Genomic DNA, 23587 nt, shown 5'->3' with positions numbered 1-23587 from the left:
TAGATTGGGATTGTTTACATGGTAGCTCAGTTATTGTTAAGTCACCTAGTAAACACAATCTTGGAGAAAAAGGAAGCCTACAGTTTAATATATCAGCGAGCTTTTCCAAGATTTTAGTCCAGAAATGCAGCACTGGAGTACATGACCATAAAGCATGAAGATAAGTATCGGCAGTGTTTTGTGAGCACTGGAGACAAATGTCGGAGTCAGAGAGTCCCATTTTTTTCATCATATATTGTGTAATATATATTCTATGAAGTATCTTATATTGGATAAGTTGCAAATTTGTCTGTTTGGTCATTTTAAATACATTTTCACAGATTTGGGTCCAAAAGTCTGGTTCCGGAACTATAGACAAGTCTTTTTCCCATTTTAAAGTCGGTAAATACGTTTTATTTGTGTATAAAAATAACTTATATATTTTTGATATTTTCTTTATTGTTGTTGGAGAAAGCTTTATAATATCTTTAGCTAAGACAGGCAGTTGGAGCGTATCCTGAAGTGTTGGGATTTGTTTCTTAACCATATTTTTAACTTGCAGATAATGTAAGAAATTTCCCTTTTTTATTTCATATTTCTGGACCAAGTTTGTATACGATATAAACTTATTATCTGAGAAAAGATGATGAAGGTGTGTAATTCCTTTCTGCTCCCATAGGCTTAAATGGAACGACTGATTATTAAGTTGAAAGTCGGGGTTATGCCAAATGGGAGAGAGCCCACAGGGCGCCAATTGGGAGTTTGTAATTTCTAATGCCTTCCACCAGGCAGTCAGGGTGGCGGCTATCATTGGGTTTTTAAAACAATTATGTCGTCTTATTGATTTTGTAATAAAGAGTAAATCTGACAGTCTAAGATTATTACAATCCTTCTGCTCCAATTCCAACCAACAGTTAGTATCTCTGTTGGGTTGTGTCCATAGCACAAGATATTGTAGTTGATTAGCTAAATAATAGTACATAAAGTTTGGTGCCTCTAAACCTCCTTTAGATTTAATTTCCTGAAGAGTAGATAGACTAATTTTGGCTTTTTTTTTATTCCAATAGAATTTTATGATAGCAGAGTCCAGCGATTGGAACCAGTTAGACGTAGGTTTAAATGGAATCATTGAAAATAAATAATTAATCTTTGGTAAAACTTTCATTTTTATAGTAGCTATCCGTCCTATTAAAGAGATCGGAAGATTATTCCAGCGCTCCAGGTCACTACGGATACTATCCAATAATGGTGAAAAATTTAAAGAAGTTAATTCAGTTAACTTAGGTGAAATTTTAACACCTAAGTATTTTAAATTACCTGTAGGAAAGGAGTAGTGTGGATCCTGACTTGTAGGATTCCATGAATTTTCTGTAATAGGTAATAATGTTGATTTTGTCCAGTTAATAGAGTAATCTGATAAGTGAGAGAATTTAGTTATTAATTTAAATGCTTCCCCTAGCGAGATAGCAGGTTCTTCTAAATAGAGTAATATATCATCGGCATATAGATTAATTTTATGTTCTATTGTCCCGGAGTGGATTCCTTGGATCCGTCTATCCTGACGTATAGCTAATGCAAGCGGCTCAATAAATATAGCAAATAATAAAGGAGACATTGGGCACCCTTGTCTTGTTCCCCTTTGTAAAGTAAAACTCTGTGATGTAATCCCATTAGTAGTAACTGTAGCTTTAGGAGAATCATATAATATTGAGACCCATTGAATGAATGACTCCCCGAAGCCGAATTTATTTAAGACAGCAAAGAGGAAGGACCAGTTAACTTTATCGAATGCTTTTTCTGCATCCAGCGAAATAACAACTGCCTTTTTATCATACCGCTGTGACATACTAATCAAGTTAAAGAGTCTCCTAATATTATTAGTAGAATGACGACCTTTAATAAAACCTGTTTGATCACTATGAATAATTGTCGAGATTACCGTCTCTAATCGAGATGCCAAGGCCTTAGCGATAATTTTAATATCGGTATTAATTAGTGATATCGGTCGGTAACTTGACGGGAGGGTAGGGTCTTTTTCTGGCTTTAATAAAAGTTTAATTGCTGCTATATTCATATCTTGACGTATATCACCTTTACTTTTAATTTCAGTTACTACTCTTAGAAATAATGGAGCAAACATTAACCAGAAATGTTTAAAAAAATATAGCCGGAAAGCCGTCTGGACCAGGTGCTCTGCCATTAGGCATACTGTCTAAAGCACGATACAACTCATCTATAGTAAGCGGGGTATCGAGAATATCTTTATGTTCAATAGATAACTGAGGTATATTTAAGCTGTTTAGGAATCCCTCAATATATTCAGGGTTAGGTCTATTAATTTCTGTGTATAGATTTCGATAATAGTTATAAAAAATATGGTTAATTTCTTCTGGTGATTGTGTGCATTCACCATTTATATCTTTAACTCATTCACTGCCAGTCATTATAGAAAATTTTTACATTTCCAATACTCACGTGATATTCCATTCAATAATTATATATAAACCGAATCTACCAAATAACAGAATAGACTCCCTACTTTTTGTCCCGTCCCGTTCTTTTATAGTTGACAGCAGAAAAATGTAGGTTTGCCAAAATACAGCCATTTCTCCCATGGACTCTGAAACTGTGTTTATTTCCTATAAAATGGGGCTATGATGTCAGCTACCGGTGGTTGGGCATCAGTAAAGTTGTTTCCAAGTTTGATATTTACAGTGGAGCATGCTCAGATTCGCCCCCATTTAGCACCGCTCTACAATTGACAAGTATACTTGTCAAAGGCAGTGAATGAGTTAATAGCCGTTATAAGAGATTTTTCCCGATTCCGTTGAAGTTGATTTGCCAGGAATTTACCTGATTTATTATTATGTTCAAAATTATTATATCTCAACTGTTGTATTATAAACTCTGTCTTTTTAGATAACATGTTATCTAACTGTATTTTTATATTCTGTAGTTCTATCCATATTTGATTATTTGGGTTTAATACATATTCATCCGTTAGTTGTTTAATTTTATCTTCCAGGTATTTTTCTAATTTTTGATCCTGTTTCTTTTTATAAGTTGAATATGATATAATTTTCCCTCTAATTACCGCTTTCCCTGCTTCCCAGAGAAGAGATGGAGATATATTTGGAGAGTCATTTATTTCCAAAAAATCTGCCCACTTCCTTCTAATAATTTTATCAAACTCTACGTCTTTCAGTAATGAGATGTTAAAACGCCATATCGGGGGAGGTTTAAAGGTAGAGTCAATTTGTAGAGTGAGGGAGACTGGTGCATGATCACTTATAATTATAGAATGTATTTTTATAGCAGTTTTATCAACAATAGAATTATTTGTAAGGAAAAAATCAATTCTTGAGAATGATCGGTGCACAGCAGAGAAGAAAGTAAATTCCTTCTTAGTTGGGTTTTGAAGTCTCCAGCCATCGCTGAGGCCAAAATCCTCAATATATTCATCTATTACTTTAGCGGATCGTAATCGCCTTGTATATATCGTATTATTAGAACGATCTATTAACGGGTTCAAGACCGTGTTAAAATCACCTCCAATAATAATAGTAGAATTTGTTGCTAAATCGAGTAACCGAGAGAAAAATTCATGGAAAAAATGCATTTTTTGCGTCTACATCATCGATGACGTTGACGCGTTGTCCCAGCCCTATTTCCAAACATTAAGTATTTAGCATATGTGGGCACACATGCGCATGCACGCACATAAGTACATACACATGTAAAAATTTGTCAACATGCCAAATATCGGCACCGATACTCGGCCCGGCCGATAATCGGGCTGTCCCTATTCACAAGTACAAATAACACAACAACAAAGTAATATTTATAGATGGCTTACCTGTGAGCTTGTTGTGACTCAGGACCAATTGAGTGATGTTGGACAAAGTGACTAAAAAGACAAGGAACATAAAATTATATTATATTCTATTTTTTCCCAGACGCCGCACGCAGATTTTCATGAAGCTGAAGAAATTACACGAGCCAGGCAGGAAGTCGGTCGTCTTGCATCAAGGTAAATCCGGTATATTTAAAAATAAAACCATTAGCGAAATCATTTTTTTTGGGAGGGAAGCTAGCTAACTACATGTGTCGGACATTTAAAGGTCCCCTCAAATGAAATGTTCACTTTTGGGGTGTTTTTGACATAAGTATGCCGTACCATAGCCTGACTAAGTCCCCAAAGTTGTGAAATAAACGACCCATGTTTCCCTTTCCTATGGGTGTTTGTATCACATTAGCTCAAACAGCACTCTCAAATGGGCTGTTCCAGCAGGTCGGTTTGACACGTCATTAACCCCACCTTTTTCGGTTTTACACGTCACTAGCTCAGCGCGAACTCCACCCTCACAATTTTCAACCCCTCCCCCCGAGCAAACAAACAGCAGCAGCAGGAGGACAGCATGGTCCACGATATCGCGGCCCCGTATCTCCGGGCCGGAGGGTCGTGGACTGATCTGTGGCACTGATGGACTGGTCTGTGGCACTGATGCCGCTGGAAAGCCAAGGTCGAGCTGGTTCCAGGGTTGTGTTCATTTTCCCCATAGGTCGTATGGTTCGACCGGTATGGGGGTGTCAATTAGGGGCGTGCTCAAAAAGTCGATACGGCAATATATCGTTGCGGGCCTCATTACAATACACGTATCGATACGCAGGCGTCAGAATCGATATTGCTCGTTAACTTCAAATAGGCAGTTAACGTTTGCCTTTGCAGCTTGGATTGTACCTAAAAAATAAAACCCAGCAGCGTCTTTGAAGTTAATTGCCTTCAATTAATGCAAAAATAGCTCACCAGTGATTGGACACTGTCTCTTGCTAAGAAAAATGAAAGCAGACGAAGAATATCAACATTTATTTACTTATAAACTTAACATGTCACGTGTCTCATGTGGGATACATATGTATCGCAATACGTATCGTATCGTGACCCCTGTATCGTGATACGTATCGTATCGTATCGTGAGGTTGGCGGCAATACCCAGCCCTAGTGTCAATTCATCTCCCGAGAGTCGGGTGGCCGATCTTGCGGCCCCGTATCTCCGGACCGGACGGTCGTGGAGGGCCGGCACCGACGCCGTAGTAAAGCCAAGGTCGAGCTGGTTCCGGGGATGTGTTAATTTTCCCCGTAGGACTTATGGTTCGACCGGTACGGGGTGTCAATCTGCACCCAGAAAATGTGCATCGTAAGGTTTAGCAGCCCTGACAGTTTGTGGCAAACATTTAACTGACGACTGCTTCAGGAATTTGGGACAATGCAAACGTGGATTAGCAGAACATCTTTCACTTATCCCGAGATCGATGCCAACTATTGCAACTAATAGCCAATATTACTTCAAGTGCAGACGTGAAGACTCATTTTGTCGTCAAAAACACACATCTAAGTCTGGCATGCCTTGGCTACGCCCACCAAAATCCATTCGTTTGATGCTAGGCTAACAGTAGACCTTCCTCGTGGAGACTGCAACTTTACAACAAGGTACAATTCCGTGAACATTTCTTTTGATACAGTATTAGGGTGTTCAGAGGATGATTGGTGTAATTGCTGCAAAGCTCATAACAGGGGATCTTTAAGACAAAATATCAGCTCGAAATAAACAACAAAATACAAAACGTACTTACACATGCTAGAAGAGCCATGGTAGAAGTCCCAGATATAATATCCCCAAAGCATATCGATGTGACAACAGGCAAACGGGGCTATTGTTTTCAAATAGAACTCTATATACACGGTTGTTATTACGTGAACTCAACAATCCAGCGTGAAACCCCACGTGATCTTGTGGTCTGGTGGGTGCAGAATTTGTGAATTTGCGTCCTTGCGGAAGCCGTGCGGAAGATGTACGTTAAACGTACCACGTCTCTTCCACAGTCCGTGTGAATGGGGCTTTACTTGTGGGACACGCTGGCACCTACACATTTCCTCCGCTTCCTCCACTTCCTCCTACTGCTGCTTGCACTAGGGATTTCACGATAAGGGCAATATCGTGATATTGTGATATAAAATAAAAACTGCCACAATATCATCGTCGTCATTTTCACAATATTTAAAAGGAACACATTTGTTCAAAAAGTCATGTTGATTTCCATTTGTGCAGTTCTAGCACCTTCTAGTGACTAGTTTATTCGTGCAATTTAATTTTCATTAGGGATGTTTTGGCCTTCTATATTTAAAATTATGCTAATTGTCAGATAAAGGGGAACCTAATTTGCTTGTGAAGCGATCAACGTGTGCTTGCATTACCAAGTAAGTGCCTCAATATTATTATTAGAGATTGTAGATCAGGGGTGTCCAAACTTTTTCATTTGAGGGCCACATACAGAAAATCAGAAGGATGCAAGGGCCACATAATGTTATGAAGAGAAATTGTGTTTCGTCTTAATAATTGTACAAATAATTTATTTGTGCTTTTGCATATTTAGAAAAATACTATGGTATATGAACCAATTTATTTTTAATATGGCAGTAGGGTTATTATAGTTTTGGAATTTTTCATTTTAGTTTTTATTTTGTTTTGAGTTTTGTTTTTGTTTTTTATTTAGTTTGTTTTATTTTTCAGGGTGGTTCTGTTAGGTTTTTTAAATTAGTTTTAGTAATTTAATAAATGCTTAGTTTTAGTTTAGTTAGTTTCATTATTAGTTTTAGGTTTTTTTTTTAAAATGTGTATTACTCATGCGCAACATTTAAAAAACACCATGGGCACGACATCATTATTCCGGTTTAAATTAATTACCAAAAGACTAAAATGAAGGACATTTTTGCTATAATTATAGTTTTATTTTAGTTAGTTTTGTAAACATAAAATGTAGTTTCAGTTAGTTTTCTTTTTTTAAAAAGCATCTTCATTTTTGTTCATTTCGTTAACGAAGGTTTTTTGAATTTTTGTTTTTTCCTTAGTTTTAGTTAACTAAAATAACCTTTAATAGCACCTGTGTTTTTCGACACTCTCCAGTCTTACTTTAACCATTTCCAAACATTTTTGTTTTTATTTTATTTTAACTGAGTCAAATGCCATTTTTAGCAAATGAAATGGGCCATTAAAAAATGGACGGCGGGCCACAAATGGCCCCCGGGCCGTAGTTTGGACACCCCTGTTGTAGGTGGTATATATGCATTGCTGTTATGTACAAAAGCACAATATTGTGCTGTTTTTTTTTTTTTTTTTGTATGAGCTCTCTTTTTTTACAATACAGTCAAACCTCGGTTTTCGAACATAATCCGTTCCAGATCAATAATAATTTTAATCTGTTCCAAGTCTAAAAAAACTTTTTCCAAGTTTTCTTTTTTTTTACTATTTTACACCATAAACTGCACTGTATACTGTTTACCATAAATAGAAAAGGGTAGAAATAGACACTGTTTTATTTAGATATCCTCTCTAAAATGATGAAAAAAAAACAACAAAATGCAAGCATTTCTTTTTTTAAATTCAATAGTTCTGCGCACTAATTTTCTCTTTTCTTCACCAGCTTTACCACTTGCACTTGCTTTCTTTGGACGCATGATTAGGGGCTAATACACGATGCAAAACAAAAAAAAAAAAAAGATTTGCTTAAATAACAATGAACAGGTCTGCTCCAAACGAACTTTGAACACGAATGTGCTACGGAGGAAGCATCCTGGGCATTTGAGTTAGCTCGGGACCCGATTGAGTTGCGTTCAGGTACGCTCAGCTTTTTTCAGTTTGGTTGAGAGCCAATTTTGGACGAGCTCTGAGACATAAAATTCTCGAATTTTCTGGTTGAAAACCGATTTGGTTGAGAACAGAAGCGTGTATTGTGATCTTTTTTAAACATCTCCAACACCCCCACAATATCGTGATAATTATCGTATTGTGACCTTCATGTTGTGATAATATCGTATCGTGATGTTTGGATATCGTTATATCCCTAGCTTGCGCTTGAAGTTAATTAAGAAAATTAACTTATAAAAGGCTGCTGTTTACACAGCCCGGCCTGCACAAGCAATGCATCGTGAACTGCCTATTTACAATTAAATGAGCAATATCGATTCTGCCACCTGCGTATCGATACGTGTATTGTAAACACTTCTTAACCAGTACAATAATTATGGAGCACACTGTATATCTCTGGGCTGTAAATCATGGTAACACTACAGTACCCACTCACTCTTACAATCCGGCCACAGAAAAGTCGGGATAACTCTCAAACCATGAGAAATCTGACATGAATTCTTCAAGCTTCATTTGATTCGAACGAGTAAAGTTTGACTTATAACCAGTTAATTTTATTATGTGCAATATATTGTACTTCATTATTGAAGACGTTTTTTTTTTGTTTTTTTTATTGTCAAATGTGGCATAATACTTTTTAAACAGTGCATAACCACACTGTGTTTATAATAATATTAATTGTGCTTCTTGGGAATAAAACTAACCTTGACTTATTTAACCTGATTTGGCATGACTATACATTGCTGTCCATGCTGTCCAAACGCAACCGAAAGAAAAAAAAAAGAAAAAAATTCAGGGGCGTACAGGGTAGTACAGTATTGTTCTCACTTCACGAGATTGCAAAGTAAAGTAATGCATTCTTACATAGTCCGGGTATGTCCAGCAAGTTCGAAATGCCTCTGTCACACATTTCGACGTCGGGAAGGTTCTTCTCCCGACTCTCATCCACTATTTTCTTCAATGACTTGGACATTTCTGATGGTGAAAAAGAGAATAACATTTGCCATTCCTATTCCATTGTTACACCGTAGCTCATAGATACAAATACAACCAAGGCAACAAAACGTATTGAACATACGAAACTTACCGTTGATTATAAAAAAAATAATGGAATTAAAATATTTATTAACCGCGTTAAACTCTCTTTGCGCCTCTTGTGAAGACTAAAGTCACCATACCAAAAAAGGATATGACTTTCCACAGTTGTTTCTTCTTTCAATGCTGTTTTGGCAGGCTGTGTGCTGTCAAAGCGTAATGCTGCCCTCCACAGACAAGACTCTAGACACTGAGCTAAAGCTAGCCGCCTTTTCTTTTTACGTGGTCAAGTCAGCCGCATTTCATTTTATCTGTTCGCCCTTTTGTAGGATTTACGGTAGTGTGCTCGAAGAGAAGCCGGCATCCTCTGATACGGAGAACAACATCCGGTTTTCAAATTAAAAGATTAGTTTTCAAAAATAAAATTCAATTTAAACGCAGTTTAAAAGATGTTTGTTTGTATTTTTATTTTGAACAGTTTAAAAGATGTTTGTGCTCCGAATTGTCCCTAGGTGTGCTTGTAAGTGTGGATGGTTGTTCGTCTCTGTGTGCCCTGCGATTGGCTGGCAACCAGTCCAGGGTGTCCCCCGCCTACTGCCCAGAGCCAGCTGAGATAGGCGCGAGCTCCCCCCGTGACCCTTGTGAGGAATAAGCAGTCAAGAAAATGGATGGATGGATAAAAGATGTTTCACTATAACACAGTACCAATTCACATTTCATTGAGAATGCACTCTTGTGGGGTGATATTGATATTGATATGTACAATATTAAGTTAATTTAAAATGAAGGAAAGTTTAAAATGGAGAAAAAAAAAAAGAAGAGGTGTGTGTAATTGAGCAGACATGCAAACTATGAGCCAGTACTACGTAACTTGGGGTCACATTACCTGTTTGACTGCCACATGTTATCCAAAAAAATAATAAAAATAAAAAATAAAATCCCACAGTGCCAGCCGATTTCAAGCATTTTAACTCATCTTTCAAGGCAAAAAGAATATTGTTTGCCTTTACTACACATACAATGTGGATACTAAAAGAAAGATCACATTCCATTCATTGTAATTTTACTAATCATTATTAATCGTCTTCGGCAGTCAAAGAGTTTAGCAAAAATGCTCATATTTATAGAAAAAAAATATAAAAAATAAGTGGGGGTCTAAAATGAAAAAAATTAAAGGTGTGCATCATCTATCAGACATGCCGCAATGATGCAGCATTGGTTTGGGGTCAATAGGTCACATGGCCTGGAAGCTATTGAGCTCAGAAGCTAATATTTACAGATATACAAAAAATATATATATTAAAAATAACTGGCGGTCTAAAATGTAAAAATAAAAGGTGTGCATCATCTAACAGACATGCCACTATGATGCAGCATTTATTTGGGGTCAATAGGTCACATGGCCCCTCCGTGAGCCGGCACCTTACCGTGGTGGAGGGGTTTGCGTGTCCCCATGATCCTTTATGCCCCTGGCAGGGTCACCCATGACAAACAGGTCCTAGGTGAGGGGCCAGACTAAGCACGGCTCAAAAACCCCTTTTGATGAATAAAATATTTGGAGATACGTTTCCCTTGCCCGGACGCGCGTCACCGGGGCCCCCCTCTGGACCCAGGCCCGGAGGTGGGGCTCGTTGGCGAGCGCCTGGTGCCCGGGCCTGCACCCATGGGGCCCGGCCGGGCACAGCCCGAAAAGGAAACGTGGGTCCCCCTTCCCACGGGCTCACCACCGGTGGGAGGGGCCAAAGGGGTCGGGTGCAGTGTAGGCTGGGTGGCAGCCAAGGGAGGAGACCTTGGCTGACCGACCCCCAGCTACAGAAGCTGGCTCTTGGGACATGGAATGTCACCTCTCTGGCAGGGAAGGAGCCCGAGCTGGTGTGTGAGGCGGAGAAGTTCCGACTAGACAAAGTCGGACTCTCCTCCACACACGGCTTGGGCTCTGGTACCAGTCCTCTCGAGAGGGGTTGGACTCTCTTCCACTCTGGAGTTGCCCACGGTGAGAGGCGCAGAGCAGGTGTGGGCATACTTATTGCCCCCCGGCTCGGCGCCTGTACGTTGGGGTTTACCCCGGTAGACGAGAGGGTAGCCTCCCTCCGCCTTCGGGTGGGGGGACGGGTCCTGACTGTTGTTTGTGCATATGCACCAAACAGCAGTTCAGAGTACCCACCCTTTTTGGAGTCCTTGGAGGGTGTGATGGAGAGCGCTCCCCCTGGGGACTCCCTCGTCCTGCTGGGGGACTTCAACGCTCACGTGGGCAATGACAGTGAGACCTGGAGGGGCGTGATTGGGAGGAACGGCCCCCCCGATCGGAACCCGAGCGGTGTTCTGTTATTGGACTTCTGTGCTCGTCACGGACTGTCCATAACGAACACCATGTTCAAACATAAGGGTGTCCATATGTGCACTTGGCACCAGGACACCCTAGGCCGCAGTTGGATGATCGACTTTGTAGTCGTGTCATCGGATTTGCGGCCGCATGTTTTGGACACTCGGGTGAAGAGAGTGGCAGAGCTGTCAACTGATCACCACCTGGTGGTGTGTTGGCTCCGTTGGTGGGGGAAGATGCCGGTCCGACCTGGCAGACCCAAACGTATTGTGAGGGTCTGCTGGGAACGTCTGGCGGAATCCCCTGTCAGAAAGAGTTTCAACACCCACCTCCGGCAGAGCTTCTCCCTTGTCCCGGGGGAGGCGGGGGACATTGATGGGCCATGTTCCGCGCCTCCATTGTTGAGGCGGCCGATCGGAGCTGTGGCCGTAAGGTGGTCGGTGCCTGTCGCGGCGGCAATCCTCGAACCCGCTGGTGGACACCAGCGGTAAGGGATGCCGTCAAGCTGAAGAAGGAGTCCTATCGGGCCTTTTTGGCCTGTGGGACTCCGGAGGCAGCTGACGGGTACCGGCTGGCCAAGCGGAACGCGGCTTCGGCGGTTGCTGAGGCAAAAACTCGGACATGGGAGGAGTTCGGTGAGGCCATAGAAAACGACTTCCGGACGGCTTCGAGGAAATTCTGGTCCACCATCCGGCGTCTCAGGAGGGGAAAGCAGTGCACCATTAACACTGTGTATAGTGGCGATGGTGTGCTGCTGACCTCGACTCGGGACGTCGTGAATCGGTGGGGGGAATACTTCGAGGACCTCCTCAATTCCACCGACACGTCTTCCTTTGAGGAAGCAGAGTCTGGGGACTCTGAGGTGGGCTCTCCTATCTCTGGGGCCGAAGTCACTGAGGTGGTTGGAAAGCTCCTTGGTGGCAGAGCCCGGGGGTGGATGAGATCCGCCCGGAGTTCCTCAAGACTCTGGATGTTGTGGGGCTGTCGTGGTTGACACGCCTCTACAACATCGCGTGGACATCGGGGACAGTGCCTCTGGATTGGCAGACCGGGGTGGTGGTCCCCCTTTTTAAGGGTCCGTCAGGAAGTCGAATCTCGGATTCAGGAGGAGCAGTGTGGTTTTCGTCCTGGCCGTGGAACAGTGGACCAGCTCTACACCCTCGGCAGGGTCCTCGAGGGTGCATGGGAGTTCGCTCAACCAGTCCACATGTGTTTTGTGCGTGAGCGAACAGAAGGGTTTGCCACCACCTACTGAAGCCCCGCCCATAGACTTGAAAAAGACGAGGGGACCCCCTCTCTCGCTCTCTTCCCGACCGCTCTCTCTCCCGCTTCTTCTACTGTCCGCCAGCAGCGAGCTCCGCGGCCCCGGGGTACACTTGCAACGTACCGCCGGACTCAAGGTTGTGCACCTAAGCCGCACCGCATCTCACCTGCTATTCGGTGGCGCCCCGCCACTGTGCAAGCGCACCTCCAACTGTGGGCCTTCCCCGTACGCTGGCACGCCGCGAACCGAGCTTCAACACCTGGAGTCGGACAGCTGTCCGGCAGAACTAACCTCGCCGGAGAAACATCTCGCCGACCAATCAAGGGACGAGCCGCACAACTACGTCAGCCCCCGAGCGGCTCCCTTGCTCACCTGTGGAATAGCCCCTTTTTGATTTTTCTTGCCTTTTTGAACGAACATTGACTATTTTTCCCCCTTTTCCAAAGACCTCCCGTTTCTGCTCGTTCTACGCAACATCCAACTCGTAAGTGCACTTTGGTCCCCCCAATTCGGCATCTCACTGTGAGCAACTAACATTTGAAACATATCACAGACCTGGCAAGTTAAATTTCTCTTTTTCCTGTTTCCTTATTCGTTCGCATTCTTTCCCTATTTTGATTAGCTTTTTTTGGTTTCTTTTCTTCTGACGGTAGGATAGTTAGATAGGCAGTGTTTTGATTCTGAAGCGTAGCAATCGTGAATAAATGAATGTTTTATTAACTCTATTCCGCCTAAGTCATCTGTGTTTCAGAGTGGATTATTATTCTTTTGTTAGTACAACGAACCACTGAATATCGAGTGTGGCGACTTTAGATTATAAATGACTGATGAAGAAAGGATTTTGGTCGTTGCTTGCTCCTGTTAACCCAAAGCAAAGCCAACGTGGTGCCCCTAGAGGTTATCGAGGTAAATACAATTTACCTCTGTAACGTCCAGATTATTAATTCGTCCAAAAGACGACCCAATTATCGCTACATACTACTTATTACTAGTAATACTACTACTGTTTCTATGACTACTACTACGATTACTATTACTATTACTATGTAATTTTCACAGTTTCTTTGTTCCCTTCATTAGCATTCAGCTATTAACATTCAGCTTTCAGCATTCACACGCAATTTCTCCAGAAATTGCACTTAGTCTAATATATTTTACACTTATAACCGCTGGTATCATGAGGAATGTTTGGGTTTAAATTTTAACCAACCAATTAAAAAGAGCAAGGGCAGCAAAACTGTGGGCGTACGCTCTATGCAAATAAAGAATTATTCGATCATTGTTCACCAATAAACCTGTGCTTTGCAGTTTCTATTTTATTTATTTTAAACAGGTTTTTGGAATGGCCGAAATGAGTTTCAGCCATAGGGTGTCCGGGCTCTCCCTCAAGAGCTCGGCTATCAGGGAGGTACTCAGAGTCGAGCCGCTGCTCCTCCGCATTGAGAGGATGGCTGAGGTGTCTCAGGCATCTGTTTCGGATGCCTACTGGACACCTCCCTGGAGAGGTGTTCCGGACATGTCCCAACGGCGGGAGGCCACGGGGATGACCCAGGACACACTATGTTTCTCAGCTGGCCTGGGAATACCTTGGGATCCCGCCTGAGAAGCTAGATGAAGTGGCTGGGGAGAGGGAAGTCTGGGCTTCACTGTTAAAGCTGGTGCAATAAGTGGTAGAATATGGATGGATAGATTTTTGGGTAATGTTCATACTCACTAATAACGCGAGCAAACTGTTTTGAGTACACTGTTAATGTAAGGTGTGGTGTGTATCCCAGAAGCGCGGACACACGATTCAGAGTTTACAATATTTATTATACTCAAGCACACCAAATACAAAAACACGGAAGTCTAAAATATCAAGTAACAACAAAAAACGCACGCCAAGACGCGGAAGTAACAATAACAAAAAGAGCTTGCAAAAGGCAAGGAGTAGAACTTAAAGTGCTGACACAAAAACCTGGTAAGAATCAGAGAACAATAACAATACCAACCAGCAGGCGAAATCGAGAATCCAAAGAACGAGGCGAGAGTCAAAAACATGGTCGTAACTAACTTGGGCGAAAGTGGCTTGCAAGAGATTTAGTCCGACAAACACAAGCCACAATGACAAGCTCTATATAGCTTTGCTAATCAGGAGCCATGAGGCACAGGTGTGGCCATCAAGCCAGGTGCAAACAGAGGTCAGGCAGCTGCAATCACAAAACAATCACTGAACAGCACAGCCTGCAAAACACACAGCATGACAGTTAAAAGAAGTAGTAACGAATACTGTACTTCAAATAGCTTCCAGGTAGGGCTGGACGATTATGGGAAGAATTATACTTATGATTACTCTGATAAAGATTGAAATGTTGATTATTAAAATGATAATTCAATAATTTAATTGCATTGATAAATGACACACCTCTTATTTTTTCATTTTAGACCGCCACTTATTTTTAATATTTTTTTTCTGTAAATATTAGCTTTTGAGCTCAATAGCTACCAGGATACGTCACCTATTGACCCAAAATCAGTGCTGCATCATAGTGGCATGTCTGATAGATGATGAACACCTTTTATTTTTTCATTTTAGACCTCCAAATTATTTTTAATAATTTTTTTCTATATATATGTAAATATTAGCTTCTGAGCTCAATAGCTTCCAGGCCATGTGACCTATTGACCCCAAACCAATGCTGCATCATAGTGGCATGTCTGATAGATGATGCATATGTTTTATTTTTCCATTTTAGATCTCCACTTATTTTTAACGTTTTTTTTCTATCTATCCATAAATATTAGCTTCTCAGCTCAATAGCTTCCAGGCCATGTGACCTATTGACCCCAAACCAATGCTGCATCATCGTGGCATGTCTGATAGATGATGCACACCTTTTATTTTTTCATTTTAGACCTCCACTTATTTTTAATATTTTTTTTCTATATATCTGTAAATATTAGCTTCTGAACTCAATAGCTTCCAGGCCATGTGACCTAATGACCCCAAACCAATGCTGCATCATAGTGGCATGTCTGATAGATGATGCATATGTTTTATTTTTCCATTTTAGATCTCCACTTATTTTTAACGTTTTTTTTCTATCTATCCGTAAATATTAGCTTCTCAGCTCAATAGCTTCCAGGCCATGTGACCTATTGACCCCAAACCAATGCTGCATCATCGTGGCATGTCTGATAGATGATGCACACCTTTTATTTTTTAATTTTAGACCGCCACTTATTTTTAATTTTTTTTTTCTATATATCTGTAAATATTAGCTTCTGAGCTAAATAGCTTCCAGGCCACGTGACCTATTGACCGCAAATCCAATGCTGCATCATAGTGGCATGTCTGATAGATGATGCATTTGTTTTATTTTTCCATTTTAGATCTCCACTTATTTTTAACATTTTTTTTCTATCTATCCATAAATATTAGCTTCTCAGCTCAATAGCTTCCAGGCCATGTGACCTATTGAACCCAAACCAATGCTGCATCATCGTGGCATGTCTGATAGATGATGCACACCTTTTATTTTTTCATTTTAGACCACTTATTTTTAACAATTTTCTTTCTTTTTTTTTTCTTTTTTTTCCCTTTTTTTTTTAAATGTGTAAATATTAGCTTTTGAGCTCAATAGTTCCCAGGCCATGTGACCTATTGACCCCAGACTAATGCTGCATCATAGTGGCATGTCTGATAGATGATGCCCACCTTTTATTTTTTCATTTTAGACCTCCAGATATTTTTAATATTTTTTTTTCTATAAATATTAGTTATATAACATTAGAAGCTTAATAGATTCTAGGTCATGTGACCTATTGACCCCAAATTAGTACTGGCCCATAGTGGCATGTCTGCTCAATGACACACACCTCTTTTTTTCTCCATTTCAACCTTTCCTTCATTTTAAATTAACTTAATATTGTACATATCAATGTTATTGCTCAATATCACCCCCCCACAACAGTGCATTCCGAGTGAAATGTGAATTGGTACTGTTATAGTGAAACATATTTCAAACTGTTCAAAATAATAATAAAAACAAACATCTTTTAAACTGCGTTTGAACTGAATTTTATTTTTGAAAAACGATCTTTTATTTTGAAAACCGGATGTCGTTCTCCGTGCCAGCGTCTCTTCTTGTACACTACCGTAAATCCTACAAAAGCATGCTCGACTATGCTTCTTGTTATCTTCTCTATAGCCTATGACACAGGAAAGTTAAATCTGTCTGGAAGACTTGCACTGTCTTAATGACTCCCGCAGAAGAGTTGCACGGTGAGACATTTGCACTCTCAGAGAGGAAAGGTGATGTTTTCTTACTTCAGACAGGAAAAGGGCGTTTTGTTTTCCTTTTCGGAACGCCTTGTCATTGACGTGACGTCATCACTAGTTGCCGTCACCATGAGGTGATGTTTCCTTGCTTGTGAGCCGGGAAGAACGTGTGAGCTGAGTTCAACGAGTTCCTGATTTTTTCTCTTCCTTCAAAGAGAGCTAGCCGCTCTACTCAACTTATAGATTGTAGTGGTATTGTCCCTGTTTTTAAATACAGCCGCAGAAGACAGAGACGACGACAAATGGAAGCTCTCCGAGTGCTTGAGCTTTACAGTGGAATAGGTGGGATGCATTATGCTCTAAAACGTAAGTACTGAATAATAATCTCTCAGTCGGGCAGTCGAGTTTATGGAGTTAAATTACGACCAAAGTTTTGTACTTGTACAGGTCAGTGATTAGGTCAATGCACGGCATTTCCTATGTCTGTTGTTCCAAAATGAGCGGGGTGACTCCAGTTGATTTGCTCGGTGGTAAATGTCGTTTTAAAAAGCACCCAGACTGGACTTTAGATAAAACAAAAGTAATTGGCGTTTAATTAATTAATAATTGCTGAATTGCACCCAGTTGATATGATGCTGTTACGTTTTGAACAATACGCATGCATGAAATTGCGTACATGCATTTAATCAATGTTTGCAAATGACATTCAGATAATAAAATACGTTAATGTCAAAATATTACGGTATTTTGTATTTTATATTACGCAAATAATTTAGCTGATTAATCGTGATTAATCAAAATTAAAAAGTGTGATTAATCAGATTAAACATTTTAATCGTTTGACAGCACTACTATATACTGTACAGGTATGTTTTTATTTCTATCCAAATATCCGATTATTTGCTAGAATTTCCAGTAGGATATCCGAATACCAAAATATTTGATAGCTGCAACCCTAATAATATTAATTTTGAGTTGTTTTGAGGCACGACCACACAAGTTATTTCACCAACCACCCCTGTCAAAACTAGATTACACCCCACAAGTCACATTGCACACGCTGCACCCCAACTTAAAATTTTTGCTAACATAAATAATAATTTATTCTAAAGTCTGTTTGGTCCAAAATGAGCTTACATATTTTTTTTTGTCTTAATATTTTCAAATGTTTAAAAAATGTTTTTTTGCTTTGAACAAAAACAAATAATTGTTTTGAATAATCGTGATTATTATTTTTTCCATAATCGAGCAGCCCTAAATGGAATATTAAGCCTTAATATTTTATTTCAATTCTGTTCTAACATGAAAAAGGTTACAACCTGTTTGTTAAATACAGTGGCTCACAGTTATAAAACTGAAGTTTCAGATAAATAAATAATACAATTTCATACAAATCTTACTGGGTACATGTACAAGTTTACTGAATGGTATTTTCTAAATTTGAGTAAAAAAAAAATCGCAACAATCGACTTGTAAACTACGATGATAAGTTTAAATGTATGGAAGTGGGTGTGGAAAGTGATACTTAGAAAAAGTTCAGTGTCTGTTCCATTGAAAATTAATGGGGGAAAAGTTGATATTAAACGTTAAATTGTGCAAATACTGTAAGTAATGTGGAATCTGATGATATATATATACCCCAGAAGGTGTGAATTTTTTTAAGCTAGTTGAAATTTGAACAGTGTAAAATGGAAGTATGCTTCAGCATTCCCACAATGAGTTGTCAGTCTTAGAGAGGCATTGCTCAGAGATCCACCTTTTAACATTTCTTTCCGAAAGCCCTCATATGGGGCACAGGTGTGCAACGATTTCACCCGTGATCTCATTCATGCCGTTGGGCGTTGGTTTTCATCTCCACTATTAGGTTGTTATACTCAACTCAACTCAACTCAACTCAACTCAAGTTTATTTATATAGCGCTTTCAGACAGCCTGAACTGTCACAAAGCGCTTTACAGAAAGACAAAAAAACAAACATAACATAAAACATTAACACCAATACAATACAATCACAACAAATCAACATTCTTCCATCCCTCCATACGCTTTGATGTTTGAAGCAGTTTTTAGTAGGGGTGGGACAAAAAACCGATTCAACCGGATATCGGTTCGTAAATGCGAACAACATGACCGTATCGACAGCACACTACTGTATCGATCCAAAATCCGCCAGGAACTAGTAGATGCACCGATTGTCATGCTCTGAACCGGCTATCGCGAAGCTAGAAATCGGTTGCCATGCAGAGTAGCGGTGGAGGTGAAGGTGGGGGTTGAGGAAGAAGACACGGAGAAGGAGACTCCCCCCCCCCCCCCCCCCGACAGAATCAACGGCGACAACGAAGAAGGAGACAGCGACAACGAAGAAGAAGGCGACTCGCGCGTGCGCAGTAATAGCTCTGTAACAAGTTAGCAACGTGTTTGAAAACCAACATTAAGCAATATGGATACGAGTACTGCGGCTATTGCCGGTGCGAGCGCCAATTTAACTACGGATTCAGAGAGAACGATTTTCAACGCATCGGGGAAACAAACATCTCATGTATGGAGCATTTTTGGATTTTACAAAAGAGGCGGAAAACTTGATAAAAGCTATGCCATTTGCAAATTGTGCCGAGCAGCGCTGAAGTACACTGGATCAACAACTAATCTGGACAACCATGCGACAAGGAAGCACCGTGACGAGTATGGTGAGCTAAAATCAAGGAACAAACAGCAGCATTCTAACGATGCACCGCAAGTAACGGGTAGTATCCAGAGGTATTTCGGGAAACTCGGCTACAATTCGACACGAGCTAAGGAAATCACGAATGCAATAACCCGTTTCATTGCTAAGGGATTATGTCCTTACAGTGTAGTTGAGTGTGATGGATTTCAGGATTTGCTGCATACCCTAGAGCCGAGATATACATTACCAACCCGAAAGCATTTCAGCAACACGTGTATACCAGCTTTGTATGCGCAAGTGAAGAGCCAAGTGGAAGAAGAACTGGCGAGAGCAGAGCGAGTGGCATTAACAACCGATGCGTGGACGTCATGTGCAACGGAGTCATATATAACGATTACAGCCCACCACATCAACTCAGATTGGCAATTAAAGTGTCATGTATTACAAACTAGGGTGTTCAAAGGATCTCACACTGGGAAAAATATAGGTGCTCTTCTGAAACAGGCATGCACTGATTGGAACCTTGTTGATAAGCATCCAGCCCTAATTACCGACAATGCCAGCAATATGGTATTAGCTGGGGAGGAAGCAGAGATGAGCCCTCACCTCATGTGCTTTGCACACACCATCAACCTTGCATCACAAAAAGCCTTCAAAGTCAACACAGTTGCAAGGTTGCTTGGGAGAGTGAGGCGAGTGGTAAGTTTTTTTCACCGCAGTGTTAGGGCAGTGAATATTCTCCAGGAAAAACAAAAACAGCTGGCCTTGCCGCACCACAAACTCATCCAGGATGTCTCAACCCGGTGGAACAGCTCTTATGATATGCTGGAACGCTTTTTAGAGCAACAGCCCGCCATTTCTGCTGCACTATTGTCCAGGGATATTAGAAACGGTGATGTCAACACTTTAAAGGCTGAAGATTTTTGTGATGCTGAAGACATTGTCAAGCTGATGGCACCGGTCAAATTGGTCACCACAACCATGTCTGAAGACAAGCAGCCCACACTTTCTGTGATTTCACCAGTCAAAGCAAAGCTAAAAAAAACATTTGAAACAACAGACAACGACACAGTGGTATTAAGAGAGATGAAGCAGGCATTTATGAATGACATGGAGAAACGCTACAGTGGCCTCGATCATCTCTTTCACACTGCAGCAGCTCTGGACCCCCGATTTAAATCTCTGCCCTTCCTGAAAGACAGTGATGCTGAAAGAATATTCACAAGCATCTCAGAAGAAGCTACATCCTTGCATGAAAAGGTAAGTCCTTCAAGTCAGCATACTCAAATTCAAACACATACAGTATGATATTATAACACATGCCATAATTTTGTCAGTCTGCTATATTTTATGGCTGTTAAAATGTATTCTGACTTATCCTACTGATATAGGCTTGTTTACTTAGCCATCACTGACTGCAGAATTATTTCTATTATTATATCTGATTTTATTTCTCTTATTTCTAGGCAACAGCACAGCCAGCGGAGAAGGTTACAGTGCAGACAGATCCATGCCAGACTGACCCTGCCCATGAAGTCCCTGACATCACCACTGATGGACCCCAGAGCAATGATGTACCACCAACAGGTGGTGTGTTATAACTTGCTATCAAGGAGCAGTTGAAGGGGAGGGGGTGGGGGGACTGCACCATTATGTTGAGGAAAAAAATATGATGATTTTTATCCCTTGCAGATTATGGCCCTCCTTCCAAAAAAAAGAAAAAGTCAGCTTTGGACCAGCTGTTAGGAGAAGACTTCAAGGTGAAGACACCAGTGAGAGCTGTAATTGATAAGACCAGTGAGGAAGTGAGGAGGTACCGAGATCGTGAGTCTTTGCCCCTGAAAAATAACCCTCTACAATGGTGGCAAGAGCAGCAAGACCTGCCAATGCTGTCATCTCTTGCTAAAAGGTATCTCTGTATTCCAGCCACCAGTGTGGCATCTGAAAGGGTGTTCAGCACTGCGGGAGATGTTGTTTCCAGCAAACGCAGTGTACTCAAGCCTGAACATGTGGATCAGTTAATCTTCCTTAAAAAAAATCTGCCTAATAAGAAAGAGGTGAACATTGACAATGAATAAAATAAACAAGGCACATGTTCATTAAAAGGATAACAGTTTGATTGTAGTTTTGTAAGGGCTTCTTCTGCTTTGTTAGGCTTACACATACAATTTTCACTTTGTAGACTGTTTACCTTGAAATGTTGCACTTTACCTACCTGTTGTGTTCTAAGCACTCAAATTTACTCAGGCTGCAATGTTGCACATTTATTACCTACCTCTAATACCTATTGTTGAAAAAAAATACATTATAGTCAGGCTGAAATGTCGCACTTCTGTTACCTACAGTAACTAATACCTATTGTGTTCAAAACACTAGGCTACGCTCAGGTTGAAATGATAGACTTTGTTTCCATTGTTTATTCTGAATCTATTTTGGTTTTTGATCCATTCCAACAGTGATGTAACTCAGAACATATTTTTTTTTGCCTCTGTCTAAAAATAAATACATTTGACATTTTGTTATTTCCTTCAGTACCACAAAGAAACATTGCTCAGTGATAACTGCTCTTTTACATATTTGAAAACACTGTGAGAATGTTATTCCATAGGATTGGGTTCTTAATATTTGTCTACGTTAACAAATTTAACTATACTGTATGCATTATTTGAAATATCGAACCGGATATCGAATCGAATCGTATCGCTTCCAAACTGAACCGAATCGTATCGAACCGTTCTGCCTTTACATATATCGTTTTTTGTATCGAATCGTAACCCATGTATCTAGATACGCATCGAATCGGCTTTATGCCAGAGATTCCCACCCCTAGTTTTTAGATGAAAGAGGACAGAATCAGCCTCCTTTCAGCAGTTGATCAGAGACGTGATCTCAGCATGCATGACGTCACGCACATTTGCTACAAGCTAAGTTTACTTATGAGCTAGCTCATAAACAAGTAGCTGCTGCGTTCGCGATGAGCACCATACACACAAAAAAGAATGGTCCAATTTTCCAGTCCCATCCAAACTGCCTCTCCTCCAAGCGCCGAACCTCCATCCACTCCACGACCCGCGTACACCACCGCGCCCAGCGGCGACGTTCGCGTCCTCAGCTCTACCGCCATCATCCTAGCTAACCGGCGTAGACTGTCCAGTGGCGCCGACATTTCCTCCGAGCAGAAGGGCTGTGAAAAATGCTGCCTGTTTCCTGGCGCAAAAAAAACACAAGCAGGTGCACGGTGGGGCAGTCGGATGGCCCCGACACTCCCCCATCAGAAACCGTACCGGTGCAGGCATGCAGCTGAATGAGCGCAACCGCCAGACACCGACACTGTCCCGCGAGGAATATCACGGCCATAACGCCGAGAACAGTCCACTCCATAAGCGCCATCCATCCAGCTCACCAGTGCAGACTTTCCAGCAGCGACAACTTCTCCTCCATGCAGAGGGGCTGTGAAAAATGCTGCCTGTCTCCTGGCGCAAAAGACACAAGCCACCCACAGGTGCCCGGTGGGAAAGTCGGATGGCCCCGACACTCGCCCAACAGAAACCGTGCTAGTGCAGGCATGCCGCTGATTGGACGCAGCCGCCGACCGACACCGTCCCGCGAGGAATATCACGGCCAAACCGCCGAGAACAGTCCAGTCCAAATCGGGTCCACACAAAAGACGAAACGCCCCATGACAAAAAGAAAGACAAAGATGGCTGCTGCAGCTCACAGCGCCATCAACGAACAGCCAAGACAAGAGAGTCGCCAGACACACCGGCGCACGCCATCTTGTCGAGGCAAAAATAACCATATAAATCCATGTTTGGAAGTTGTTTTCTGTTTTTAAATTTTATTTTTTAAATAGTAAGTCAGTGGATATTTTTGCTGTGACCGGCAACTCTCCTGCTTGCGCTATTTGGCGTAAATGGCTCTGATTGGTCAATTGACGGACTGGGTCATGCACTGGGCGTGGTTCCTGGCTGCCTCGCTTCACCCCCATTATGTGTCTTTTCACAGTTTTTATTTTTGTTTTGCCACCAAAGATAGGCTGTTAGCCTAACCCTAACCTCAAAACATACATGGTATTGTCAAGAAATAATAATAAAAAAAAAAATGTACAGAGTGGGAACAAAGACTTACCAAACCTTGCACTTACAAAGCGATTGCCTTAACCATTACTGTATAACATGAGTAAGTACATATTGAAACAGTAACATGCCGATACCATATATTCTAACTGCAATATAGGATTTTGGATGCAGCATCTTGTGTCTTGCTGGTGTACGACATTCACTGGTATGTGACATGTTCACTGCATGCCGATCTAAGATATCCTATTGGCCCTTGAATGCTCTGAACCAATGGCA

The 23587-nt window shown here is 41.2% G+C and overlaps 3 protein-coding genes across 10 annotated transcripts in view; 2 read left to right on the top strand and 1 right to left on the bottom strand.

Annotated features, from left to right (window-relative positions):
- Positions 1-14404, bottom strand: part of rsu1 (Ras suppressor protein 1) — a 44557-nt gene extending 30153 nt beyond the window's left edge. The window contains exons 1-3 of one of the 3 annotated variants that reach the window (XM_077509060.1): positions 14299-14404; positions 8550-8660; positions 3836-3886 (exon numbers count right to left, since the gene is read on the bottom strand). In XM_077509060.1, coding sequence (XP_077365186.1) covers positions 3836-3886; positions 8550-8660; positions 14299-14347 — 211 coding nt within the window. In that variant the 5' untranslated portion in view covers positions 14348-14404. Of the gene's footprint in view, positions 1-3835; positions 3887-8549; positions 8661-8772; positions 9017-14298 lie in introns of those variants that run through there. The other 2 variants (XM_077509062.1, XM_077509061.1) reach the window with 2 other exon arrangements.
- A 2092-nt stretch (positions 14405-16496) lies between these two features.
- Positions 16497-23587, top strand: part of trdmt1 (tRNA aspartic acid methyltransferase 1) — a 123875-nt gene continuing 116784 nt past the window's right edge. For 3 of the 6 annotated variants that reach the window (XM_077508317.1, XM_077508319.1, XM_077508320.1), the window contains exon 1: positions 16501-16934. In XM_077508317.1, the coding sequence (XP_077364443.1) occupies positions 16871-16934 (64 nt within the window). In that variant the 5' untranslated portion in view covers positions 16501-16870. Of the gene's footprint in view, positions 16935-23587 lie in introns of all 6 variants that reach the window. The other 3 variants (XM_077508316.1, XM_077508318.1, XM_077508321.1) reach the window with 3 other exon arrangements.
- On the top strand, positions 18904-21768 carry LOC144009508 (E3 SUMO-protein ligase ZBED1-like). Its single transcript, XM_077509284.1, has 3 exons — positions 18904-20492; positions 20699-20819; positions 20925-21768. Exons 1-3 carry the CDS (start codon positions 19008-19010, stop codon positions 21308-21310), a joined length of 1992 nt encoding a protein of 663 aa, XP_077365410.1. The 5' UTR covers positions 18904-19007; the 3' UTR covers positions 21311-21768.

This window comes from Festucalex cinctus, chromosome 20, assembly GCF_051991245.1.
Source record: "Festucalex cinctus isolate MCC-2025b chromosome 20, RoL_Fcin_1.0, whole genome shotgun sequence".
Classification (NCBI taxonomy): domain Eukaryota; kingdom Metazoa; phylum Chordata; class Actinopteri; order Syngnathiformes; family Syngnathidae; genus Festucalex; species Festucalex cinctus.
Note: the sequence above shows the minus strand (reverse complement) of the source record. Positions and strands in the feature narration are given on the sequence as shown.

Bases quoted from the DNA above. Each gene is read 5' to 3' on its own strand.
- LOC144009508 (XM_077509284.1), top strand. From the start codon at position 19,008: ATGGATACGAGTACTGCGGCTATTGCCGGTGCGAGCGCCAATTTAACT. The intron at 20,493-20,698 runs GTAAGTCCTTCA...TCTTATTTCTAG, and splicing joins CTACATCCTTGCATGAAAAG to GCAACAGCACAGCCAGCGGA. The intron at 20,820-20,924 runs GTGGTGTGTTAT...TATCCCTTGCAG, and splicing joins CAATGATGTACCACCAACAG to ATTATGGCCCTCCTTCCAAA.